The 12,090-nt window shown below is 35.7% G+C and overlaps 1 protein-coding gene across 1 annotated transcript; it reads right to left on the reverse strand.

The window, feature by feature from the left end:
* Positions 1–1,509: 1,509 nt before the first annotated feature.
* On the reverse strand, positions 1,510–11,967 carry ppp2r2ca (protein phosphatase 2, regulatory subunit B, gamma a). The gene is made up of 9 exons (XM_079858961.1): positions 11,900–11,967; positions 10,640–10,737; positions 9,788–9,962; positions 9,320–9,432; positions 8,436–8,613; positions 6,737–6,901; positions 5,570–5,739; positions 4,391–4,482; positions 1,510–4,165 (listed from the first exon to the last, which is right to left on the reverse strand). Exons 1-9 carry the CDS (start codon positions 11,961–11,963, stop codon positions 3,874–3,876), a joined length of 1,347 nt encoding a protein of 448 aa, XP_079715087.1. The 5' UTR covers positions 11,964–11,967; the 3' UTR covers positions 1,510–3,873.
* Positions 11,968–12,090: the final 123 nt, after the last annotated feature.

Here is a 12,090-nt window from a genome sequence, read left to right on the forward strand (position 1 = left end):
AACGAAAGAGTGAGAGAGAGAGAGGAACAGAGTGAAAAAGCAGAGAAGCATTGTCTCAGGGTACAAAAATGATGTGAATGAACTACAAATGTAAAAATAAGAGTAAAGAGACTGATTGTAAGAGGCACAGCCTCTTGACACGTAGAGCAAAGAGTACTAGAAAAATGGAACAAGGAAACGCGTGAACACAGAAAAGGGGTGAAGTTAAGGAAAATGAGAAAGCAAGCAAGCAAGCTCGCTCGTCAGTTTGAGAGCACCCCGTTAACTTCGTAACACTTTAAAAATGGATTCATTAAAAGCACATGTTTGACAGTTACATTCATTCAGCCTTTTTCATATAGCAAAAACAATCACTGACCTCCGTGTCATAGTCTACAAAGACAACCCCAACAATTCATTACCACATCTACACCAAACAAACAGTCACCCTTAAGCTGAATGGCACCTTAAATGAAAGAGAACCCGCTGTGTTCTTTCTACAGTGGATAGAGACTTACATGTACACCTGTGTGGTCACTGAAAACACAGTGTGTTGAGAGATTCATATTTAGAAATGGTTTACTAGCTGGTACATATTGGAATGTTCCAGATTCAATAAAAGTTAAGCTATGTTGTTAATGACCAAAAAAACATAATTTTGACACATCCTCAACTATTTTGATGCACGTACAATGGAAGTCTAGGGAGTGTGAACTTGTGAAGGCATTGAAATTTGACATTCAAAGTTTTGAAAGTATAGCCATAAAATAGCATTATACATGTTAAAATAAAACTAATAAATCTGATCTAATTAATTATTAACTTTGCCTGTGCTATCATAAATCATATTTTTCAACTCCTGACCTGTCATAACCACATACATTTGGTAAACCTGGTAACCTGCGCAAGGACAACAAAAAGGGACAAGAATTACATTGGCAGTGTTGGGTAAGTTACTCTAAAAAAGTGATTAATTACTAGCTAATTACAGTGTATTAGATTACTGTACTAATTGCTCTCTAAAAAGTATTGCATTACTTATTACTTTCTAAATCCCATATCATCCTCAACCAGTTGAACAATACAAGGATAGACACGAAACTGAACTATTAATTCTATCAAGTAAATAATACACAATTGCATAAATTATCAAAGTGTGTAAGAGGAGGTTACATTAAAAACATATATTTTAACATTAGACGTTGAATTTTGATGTTAAATCCATTTTTGTTTTATATAGAATTGTTCTAGTCTATACAGTATGTAATGCAATTACATCTGAAGTAACTGTAATTAAATTACAGAATAATTAAGAGTAATCCAATACTTTACTTTTTCAAGGGAAAAGTAATTAAATTACAGTTATTACACCCAACACTGTACATTGGTAATGCATAACCAAAAGTTAATTCTTAAAAATAAAGGTTTCATAAGGGGGTTTTCACAGCAATGCCATTCAAGATTTAGGTTCCCCAAAGAAAATTTCAGTGAACAGTTCTTAAAAGAACCACTTTTTTTTTTCTCTCTAAATGTGAAAAACATTTTAATAAAGAACTTTTTTCCACAAGTGTGGGCATACCTGTAGGTCAGAGTCTTTACAATTGGTCGCCCATTACGACCTGCAGCTATACCTTTCTCTTTTTCCATTATAAAGAACCTTTTGTGCAATGTAAAGGCTCCATGAATGTTCTTCATGGAACCATCAATGCAAATAAAGAACCTTTATTTTTAAGAGTGTTTATTCGTTTAGAAGAGTGTCCCACATCTAAAAGGAGGATTTAGACTTTATAGCTGAAATAAGCACACTTTGTTGTACAGAAGAATTAATGTAAGCCAGTGGTTCTCAACCAGGGGGCCTCATTATGACTAATAATAAAATCAAAATATTTCTTATTTTTACTAAATAGTTTTTTATATTTTAGTTTTTTTCTTTATAGAACCGGTATTATCACAATCTTGGGAAACCTGGATATATGAGGACATCTAATTTTAAAAGTGTGACTTCTAGACCTGAAAAAGTCATGTAAATGTAAAAAATCTTAAAATTCATTATAATGCACATACACACTCAAATATTTTATTTGTATTATAAGTAAAAAATATATTTTTTAATTCGTATCCCATAAATTAACTGGAAAAATTCTTCGAATATTGTGGACAATCAGTTGTCTTGCAGTCACAAAGGTTGAGAACCACCCATATAAGCACTTTAACAAATAGATTTAGATTTAACTGCAGACTTCCATTGCAAGTACATTACTTTAGTTTTTATTAAAGAAACTGAGGAATTTCAGAATTATTGTTTGTTGTAAAGCTTTAGTTTACATTTTGATGCCGGAATAACCAACTGATTTTCCATGCACAGTCACTACTGTTCAGAAGTTTTTCAGATCGGTAAGATTCCTTCAATGTTTTTAAAAGAAGTCTCTTCTGCTCACCAAGGCTACATTTATTTGCTCCAAAATACAGCAAAAGCAGAAATATTGTGAAATATGTTTACAATTTAAAATAATGGTTTTCTATTTGAATACATTTTAAAATGCAATTTATTCCTGTGATGGCAAAGCTGAATTTTTTAGAATCATTATAGAATATAAAGTTCAAAAGAACAGCATTTATCTGAAATGGAAAGCTTTTGTAATATTATCGTTCAAAGGTTTGGGGTCAGAGAGATTTTTTTTTTTGAAAGACATTAAATTAATACTTTTGTTCAGCAAGGGTGCATTAAATTGATCAAAAGTGACAATAAAGACATTTAAAGCTTTCTATTTCATTAAATGCTGTTCTTTTGAACTTCCTATTCATCAAAGAATCCTGAAAAAAAGGATGCTTTTCAAAACATTAAAAAATCTCACCGACCGGAAAAACGTTTGATTGGTAGTGTATGTCTGCATTGTTTTATGGCCTGCGGTGCTAAATTTGTCATTTATTTTTCCTACATGATTGTTTAATATCCTTTTTGAGGGATCCATAGCTACAATCATAAATAAAAAGGCAGTGCTTTACTGTGAGAGACCAAAGCTGACTAGATCAGAGTTAACTGACCCTAACACATGTCAGTTACCATGCACAGCGCTGCAGGAGGCCTTTTTGAAAGCGTGCAAACAGTGTGATGAGATTGACCAATACCTTTCACTTTCTTGCCATACAGGTGTAAATGTAACTCATCATGAGGTGTAAACCGGTTAAAGACAGTGTTCTGATAAAGTAGTGGAGCAATCCTTCTGTTCGGGTACATTTGAGACAAGTATTAGAATTCAAACCTCCTCCAGGTGTGAGATATAGTGATTCGGTCATAGGCATCCATGTTTCCACAAATGGTCAATTCGATGCAAAGTAAAATGAGGGCTCTTAAAGCAGATGCATTGTGGGATAGGTTTTTTTTGGGAAGCACGTGATAGGAAGACTGCTCAGAGCACTCTTGTTACCATGACAACTGGTGTCCATGGCAACCTGGCACAGAGGAGTGGAGCGGTCTCATTCCTAGTCTTCAGCCCAAAGGCACAACCCCTTATCCAAAATCAGCCGTCAATCACAGATCAGAGAAGTCCGGGATTGGCCATCAACAACATCCATCACATATCAAAGGAGTTCGGGATTAGCTGAACATGATGTCAAGCGTGAAAATCCACGTACCGTGGCTCATTGGCAACATTCCTGGCGGTGTAATTAACCAAATAGTTATCAGATAAAGTCATTGGCTATACATAACTGCTCTCCTGGAAAGGCTTAGCTGCAAAGTCCATCTGTGTAATTTCAGGGTCTGGCAACTATGTCCACCTCCACAGGACCAATGATGTGTGTGTTTTAAAGGATAAATTTGATATGTGTGCATGGTTTAAATGTGTGTGTCCCTGTGAAAAGCATTACTGCAACCCCTCTACACATCTCTTGTCACTGGTTTTCTGCGTTGACCCTGTCCTGAAAGATATAGAGGTTGTTAGTGGCAGCAATGGCGATGATGTTTTCGGCCGGGTGCCAAGCCATGTGCAGAATCTTTTTAGAGAAGTCCAGACTGTCCACGCCCACATCACCCCTTCGACGGCGGCCCCCGGTGTAAACGCGGCGAGTCCGTAGCACAGCACGCGGTTTACTGCTCTCACGCCACGCCTCGAGGGTTACACCGCGACCGGTCTCGCGATCAAACATCCGGAAAAAACTGTTATACGCTCCTGTCATGATTACACTTGGAGGGGGTACGGTGAGAGACAGCAAAGCATGATGGGTTAAAAACAGAATGGGTATGTGGAGTAAAGAAGAAAAAAGAGAAACAAATGAGAAAATCAATAAGATAAAGAAAGTAATGGAAATGCGAGAGAGAAAGTGGAAGGAAGAGAAAGAGGATATGAGTACAAAACAGGAAATATACCTATATTGCATAGAATATGATCATTCAAAGCCTCAGAAATACCTGTCGTTGCTGTTCCAGACGCACTCAAACTTGTCAAAGATGCAGTCATTTTCATACAACGAGCAGAGTTTACTTCTTAGGTACTCATGAACCTGACACAGAAGGAAAGGTTTAAATATATATTTATAATTATTCTAAAATTCTAAAATGTATTCTAAACTTTGAACACATACATTTATGCTAAATGCAACTATAACAGAGTTAAAAATGTAATTTAATTTGACTATATATTTTACTATAAATAAAGTAAAAAGAAAGAATAAAACAGGGACTCAAATCTGTGGATTGCTTATTGAATCTGTTAATTTACATGAACTGTCTGAGGGAATATATTTGATCAGTGTTATTAAAACTAAAAATTTTAAACATTTATTTCCGTAAAGCGTAAATAAAATAAAATAAAAATATTACATTAAAAACCTAAAAAAAATTACTAAAACTTAAAGGGGTCATTGGATGCAAAATTCACTTTTATATGGTGTTTGCATATAAATGTGTCTTTGCAGTGTGTGGACACAACTACCATACAATGAAAAAAAAATCCATTCACTCCTTTTTTTTAATCCTCAAAAAGTCTGAGCACTCAATAATCAGTTTGGATTTTCTGAGCACTATGATGTCATAATGCTCCCTCAGCCATTCGACACCCCCCATGAAAAAAAAAAAAACATGGAAGAGAGGGGTGGGGTGAGCAGTTGCTCATTATCATTTAAAGAGACATGAACCAAAACAGGTCACTGTGAAAAAAGCAGTTTTTGAGGAGGTAAAAAGGATGTTGTTTTACACAACCATTGAGGAATTTTAACCAAGTATATTACAAAATTTACATGAACACCCTAAAGAATCATACCAACTTGTGGAAAATGGGCATCCGATGACCCCTTTAAACTGAAATAAAAATATAGCTAATAGCAAAAAAAAATTACAATCAAACAAATTATACTAATAAATACTAAAATAGTATATAAATAAAACTAAAATAACACTGGACTTTTCAACACCTCATAGGAACGGACTCGAATATAAGGATTTACTTGAACGAATATAAGTATCCAAGTGTAAAAAGTTCTTATTTTCACATGAAAAAAATCCTCATCAACTAGAAATAGTTTAGCCTAGCATATGTGTTGGAAATATCACGTGTTCATGCTGTTGTGTAAAGACCTGTATGATACCCACTTGGTAGGTCTCCACTGGGCCCTTCTCCATGTTAAGGTCCCATACTTTGACAGTCAAGTAGTCTCTGGTGAGCAGATAACGTCCACTATGGCTGAACTTAACATCAGAAACTGAAGAGATGATCTCAGAGAAGAAAGATCGATTGCCTGGATCTTCTGGCTCCTCAAAGACTGAGGTAGAGAAAAGATACAGATTCAAACTGAGTTCAGATTCATTTGATATAATTAGGGTGGTGCAGCTTTTATCAGCATGATGAGCCTCCATAATGTTTAGCTTCACTTTTTACACTCAAGCCGTCAATCATCAGGTATTTTCAGTTAATCAAAGTCTGCTGGGGAACGGTTTCAATGGTTTCACAGTTAATGATGGGAATGAAACATTTTCAACATTGTGTTCTGCTTGTGTTTTAATGCAGCTATAAGTGTTATTCTCACTACATCTGCTACAGTGCTAATTCCCCCACCAGCAAGCACAGCTTTTCTTCTTAATTGTTTTCACTGTGTCCCGCTGTCTCTCCCACTGCAGCGTTACTTCTAGCTAAGTAAAGAATTCCTCAAATTGAAGATTTAATATAGGCATAAAGAATATCAATAGATTAAATGCAAGATTTGGGGATAGTTACAAGACATTTATCTTTCACAATAAGAGGCATTGTATATATCATTATAATTTCAAATAACTGTTTTCTATTTTAATATATATATATATATTTATGGCAAAACCTTTCTTATTATTATCAAATTTGAAAACGGCTTAATATTTTTGTGGAAAACATGATACATTTTTTTATTCTAGATTCTAGAATAAAAAGTAAAAATAAGAGCATTTATTTTTGTATCTTATATATGTCTTTATTGTAACCGTTTTATGATATTTCTATGGTGCTTTATTTCCTCTTTGGCTCTAAAGCTCCTGTCTCCATTCATTGCATTCATTTTGTGGCAAACATGATACATTTTTTATTCAAGATTCTAGAATAAAAGGTTAAAAAGAACAGCATTTATCTTTTGTATCTTATGTATGTCTTTATTGTAACTTTTGATAAAATTACCGTGTCCTTGCTGAATAAAATCATTTCTTTAAAATAAGTTTTCTTTTACTATCCCCTAAACTTTTGAACGGTACTGTAAGTAATGCGGTCCTTGTGCTTATGAAGTGTATACTTACTTTTGGAGTGCTTGTCACAGAGGGCCGACTCTCTCATGTCACAGAGGCGCAGTGTGCCTTTACTGCTGCTGTATACAAACAGGTGGCAGTGATGTGGGTGGAACTCTGCAGCTGTTATCACCTCCGTCAGGTCCTCCATATTGGCAGGCTTAATGTCCACAATGTCTGAGAAGGGGGAAGAGGTCAAGGAGAGTATCTGGTATACAATTTGAAAGCTATGTTTGAGACTCCTGATTCTCTCATGAACGCAGATGTAAGAATGTCCAGTGAATAATGACTTAAAGATGACATATTATGCCCTTTTAAAGTCTTGATTTTGTTTTTGGGTTCTACTAAAATATTTTTCTGTCAGTAACGCTGGTTTAGTTCCAGTCTCTATGAAGCCCCTCCTTCTGATAAGCGCAATGTGCTCTGATTGGTCGGCTGGACCAGTGTGTTGTGATTGGTCATCTGCTTTGAGCATGTTTCAGAAGTGCCATGCTCCTTGAAATAACCATAAAATTCAACACACTATTAACGTATTAAGTCAACCAGGCCTCACCTATTTTTTTTTGCATATGCCTTGGGTGGGAATTATTCAAATGAGGGATATAGTGTCATATACATTCACAGAAGAAAATTCAAAACTACAATCGAGGCATTTCAGGGAGTTCAGAAACAGTGCTTCCGGACACTGAGAATACCTCCCTTTGGAGTGGATTTTGTACTTTATAGCTTTGCAGACCTTTTTTCAAGCTGAAACAGTCACATTATACACTAAAGAAAGCATAATAGGTCCTCTAAAAATATTTTGCTTTGTTTCTCGCACAAAGCTGTTGCATGACTTCAGAAGATTTGGAATATAGTGCGTGAGTCAAATTCACAATTTTTATGGTGCTTTAACTCCTCTTTTGCACAAAAGCTCCAGTCTCCATTCATTGTAACTACACAAACAAACAAATACATACATACATACATACAAAATAACTCCTTTTGGGTTTGGAATAAATGTTGATTGAATATTCACTTTTAGGGATCACACCTTGCAAGGTTTGAACCAACAACTTATTTCACTAGGCTGCACAAGGCAAAATTAACTGTCAATGTATTGTCAATTTATTCCAGTTTTACGCTCAATGAGTGGTTCACAAAGCTTCATGCGGAAATAGAGATCACATAAGGTCTAACACTGAAAGCACACTGACAGTGGTAGCTTATAAACTATGCATCATCAGCTCCCTTGATGGTGTAAAGCTCTACGGTTGTATGATTATTATTCTGAGCACTCACACGCACACATACATGTTCATCCGCACATCTACTCAGTAAGCACTATGCATCACATGCAAGCACAAGCACACAACCTACAATTTTCCTGAAGGCAGCTATTATGTGTTTTAGAAGAGAGCGTTTCCTTGGTGAATTATTTAAATGTTTCCATAGATATTTTATTTCTAGGTCAGAGCCCTGCTCAAAAGAAGAGCAGCTACGCAATCTGGAGCACAAAACCCCTGGATTCAGTCCAGTCACAAGAACACAAAGAAATAAAAGCAATCCAGTTCAGAAATAATTTTTGCACCATATTCACCCAACTGATGCAACCTTTATGCCTCTGTCCCAATTATTTGGTTTAGTATATAAAGCCAGTGTAAAGTGTAACAAAGACTGCATTTGATATTTTTTCTGTGAATATAGATAGGAGGATAGACATGAAGGATACTGAAGCTTCGGTCGGTGATGTCCAGGTGCCACATGTTGATCCTGAGATCATCAGCCGACAGATATGTCTCGCCATCGCTATTGACTGAGATGGAGTTAACGTGGTAGGTGTGGCCGTTAGCAAAGATTCTCCGTGGCCGCACTTCAACCATCAGGTCAGTGGGCTTCAGGACCGGCACCTGGAAGGAAATTGATTTTAGCATCAGAGGGCATCACTATGTTACTTATATAACAACTAATACTCATAAGTCATTAACAAACATTATTTAGGTTCAAAATTTCATGTACTTTCAAATATGATTATCATTTTACATATTCATTTGTTTTTAAAATGAATTCAAATGAATATGCAAAATTTTATCTATCTGTTTGAATGTATTATATTAACTAGTGATCTTCTAACAAATGAATGTTAAATATTGTTATTTGGCTAATAAACAGTATACAGTCATTATCGCAGGGTGATCGGGACCCTGATCACATCTTGTATCACCCTAAAGGGATTATATTTTGCGATAATAGCCGCTGGCTGAAACTTATCCGGCTTATTACACCACTACTTACCAAATAAATAAAAAACTGGACACTATTGATTTGAGTTATCATTATCATCATGCCAGAAGAAAAAGACAACAGAGTAATATGAGAGACTAGCACAGTTACTGTATGGAGGAAATTGTTGATAATGACAACGGTCATTTATACAATTTAGCAGTCAATAAACAAAAGAATTACATCACAGAATAGCTCTATTGACCAATAATGTGTATGTGTATAATAAGTTGTTATAGAGCATGACAAAAATCAGTGACTAAAACAAATACTAAATCAAACCAGTTATATTCTCTGCAGTGGATTGATCTAATATGCCAGCTGTGAAAATACCCGTAATGAGGTCACTGTGGAGACATCTTTTATTCGCCCTTCTTCGTCCTTCAGATTGTAGCCCTCTGGCCGCTTGTCTCTCTCACTCACCTTCCATAACTTTATCGTTTTATCTGTTGGAACATACAGTACCTGAGAAATGACCAACCATTCATTTTTATAACTGAGACTTTCTATACCAAAACATCAATATATATTCCAGTGGTTTTGCAAGGCATTTTCATGCTTCATTGCCCATGCTTATGATACTACTGTATAAATAATGGCTTTGTCTTATTTTCATAGACTTGTGTAATGCAACCCAGCTATTTAAATCTAATATCTGGTATTGATTTCTTGCACAGAATAATCACAATGCCTTTTAATATTAGGCCTAAAATTATTTCCCTCTTATAATGAATGGTTCATTTTCTACTTAGGTGGATTAGACAAGTTTAAACCATGATAGACAAGAAGAGGTGTGATTACCGTTGGTAGAGAGGAGAAAGTGGGCAGCGTTTTGATGTGGCAGCCAGCGGATCTTATTGATCTTCTCCTCAATTTCCAAACTCTTCAGATAGTCAAAGTCCGGTTCGTGACTCTGGAACGTACTGTAGACATTATACTCACCCGATTCTCCCAGCTCCTCACATTCACCTTTAGACTGCATTAAGAAAAAAGACCCAAATACATATATATGCTAATAACAGTCAAAATGTTTGAATTCTCAAATGTATAATTCACGAATGCACATTACTTTAACAGTTTATGCAATATATATGATATATAAGCATGAAATCTCCCAGTATAAAGAAATTCTTCTTACAGTTTTGCTTGTTGTAAATGTCCTCCAAAAGATCAAATAAACAGATGTCTGATCTTTAAATGGGTGAAACTCTGTTTCCATGTGAGATGTCTGCAGTTTCATTATAACTGTGTTTTGTTGAGTATCTAGTTTAAAATCAGGGTAATGCATGAAAAATGCACTGATTCAATGTTTCAAACTGTGATCTGTGAACCAGACGGCTCAATATCACAGTCGATATCTGATACGTTGTCTTTATGAAGTATTTAAACCTGATCTATTTTAATTGTGTCATAAGGCTCTTTGGGAAATGGAAATTCAAATCACAACATGCATATTTAGTGTCCCATGCTATAGCGCTACAAAACGTGCATAAAAACGAACATATCTAGTATTTTTGGGAGAACAGAATTTTTTGGTCATTACGACCTTTGATCTTCCCCTCCCCCATCTAATTCACTCTGCTGCTTAAAAAACACTACTTTAATCCCCAATTATCAATCACCCACTGTAGTGTTTAGCTCAGTTTGACCTACCTCTGTCTCTCTCTGGAAGATGACCACTCTCCCCCCCTTATCCCCTGTGGCCAGCAGATCCCCCGTCTGGTTAAACTCCACAGTAGAAATGACATCAGCTACAAAGAAAGAAAGTGGATTGTGTTCATTTATCAGCGAAAATAGTAATAAAAAAAAAAATGTGTATATACAGTATATATATATATATATTTGTATTATAAAATAATGTTATCATTATATTATTGTCATATATATATATATATATATATAAATATTTTTTTATTTGTTTTTTAATTATTGTTATTATTATTAAATACTTGTAATAAAAAATGCATTTATAACTATTCTAGTCATTTTCTGAAAATAAAATCAAAATATATTTAAAAAAAAACATTTTACTTTCTGTAAAAGAATATTTGTAGATTTAGGGATGTGAACAACTGCAGGTGGCAGCACAGTATTTCTATCTTCATAGAAAATATACAAATTCACACAGAATTGGAATAGATGGGTAGAGAATAACTGCACACCTGGAGCTAAATGCTAATACATTTACATAACAGTCTTGCATAAAAATCCCAGCTAAAAATATTTTACGGTACAAATTACCTGAAGTAATATAAGTTCATGAGTATGTGCTAGCACAGCACAACTGTGGTTTTGTCGACGCAAACACTTTTAGTCAAGAGCCTCATCTGGGCATATGGCTTCACATTGTACACCCTAATAGTTGATAAACGGCATGCTCTTGCTCCTGCCAGTACAATGATGATGACACTTAATAAAAACAGCTTGGCTTGCTCCTGATGAAGCATTCAGTAACATGATTATGGCAAGGCCTGCAAAAGACACAAATGTTTCCTAAACAATTTAATAACTAATGTGCAAGTGCTTGAATGGGGAAGTTAAAATACTTGCTGATTCTCTTCAAAATCAAAAGAATATGATTTAAAATGAAATGCAAGACTATCTTGGTTCTGTTTGCACAAGCATGATTCTGGATGGCTTACAACACCCAATAAAAATAATTGAATGAAAACAGTCTCACTAATGCATGCTGTAACCAAATAACAAATGTGATGTGGGACCAGGTGACCAAAGTCTGATGAGTCAGCTGAATATTTAGAAGACCGCACAGCTGCTGAGATCAAGGTTATATTCAGGACTTCAGAAAGGTGAACATTATCAAATAACAGTTGAGTGTGTGTGTGTGTGTGTGTGTGTGTGTGTGTGTGTGTGAGTGTGTGAAGATGGAGTGTTCATGCAGGTGTGTGCACATACCTTCTGTGACATAGTCTCGGAGGAAGCTGTGATTGATTTTGGGGCTCTCACTGTCCTCACCCATCGGAAGCAGCGGAGTGCGTAAGCGCGCCCGTCCGGAGCAGAGCCGTCCAATCCGTGCTGTCCCACCCCCCCGGTGCTTTGCCCATGCTGCTGCGGCCTAGCAGAGTAGCCTGCCGCACAGCATCCTG

The sequence above is a fragment of the Squalius cephalus genome (assembly GCF_949319135.1).
Source record: "Squalius cephalus genome assembly, chromosome: 2".
NCBI classification, from domain to species: domain Eukaryota; kingdom Metazoa; phylum Chordata; class Actinopteri; order Cypriniformes; family Leuciscidae; genus Squalius; species Squalius cephalus.

What these genes read in the sequence shown, in the direction of transcription:
- ppp2r2ca (XM_079858961.1), bottom strand. Translation starts at nt 11,963, where the DNA reads ATGGGTGAGGACAGTGAGAGCCCCAAAATCAATCACAGCTTCCTCCGA. An exon ending in CCGAGACTATGTCACAGAAG is followed by an intron (nt 10,738 to 11,899) that starts GTATGTGCACAC and finishes CTTTCTTTGTAG; the next exon opens with CTGATGTCATTTCTACTGTG. An exon ending in CTGTGACAAGCACTCCAAAA is followed by an intron (nt 5,740 to 6,736) that starts GTAAGTATACAC and finishes TCTCTACCTCAG; the next exon opens with TCTTTGAGGAGCCAGAAGAT.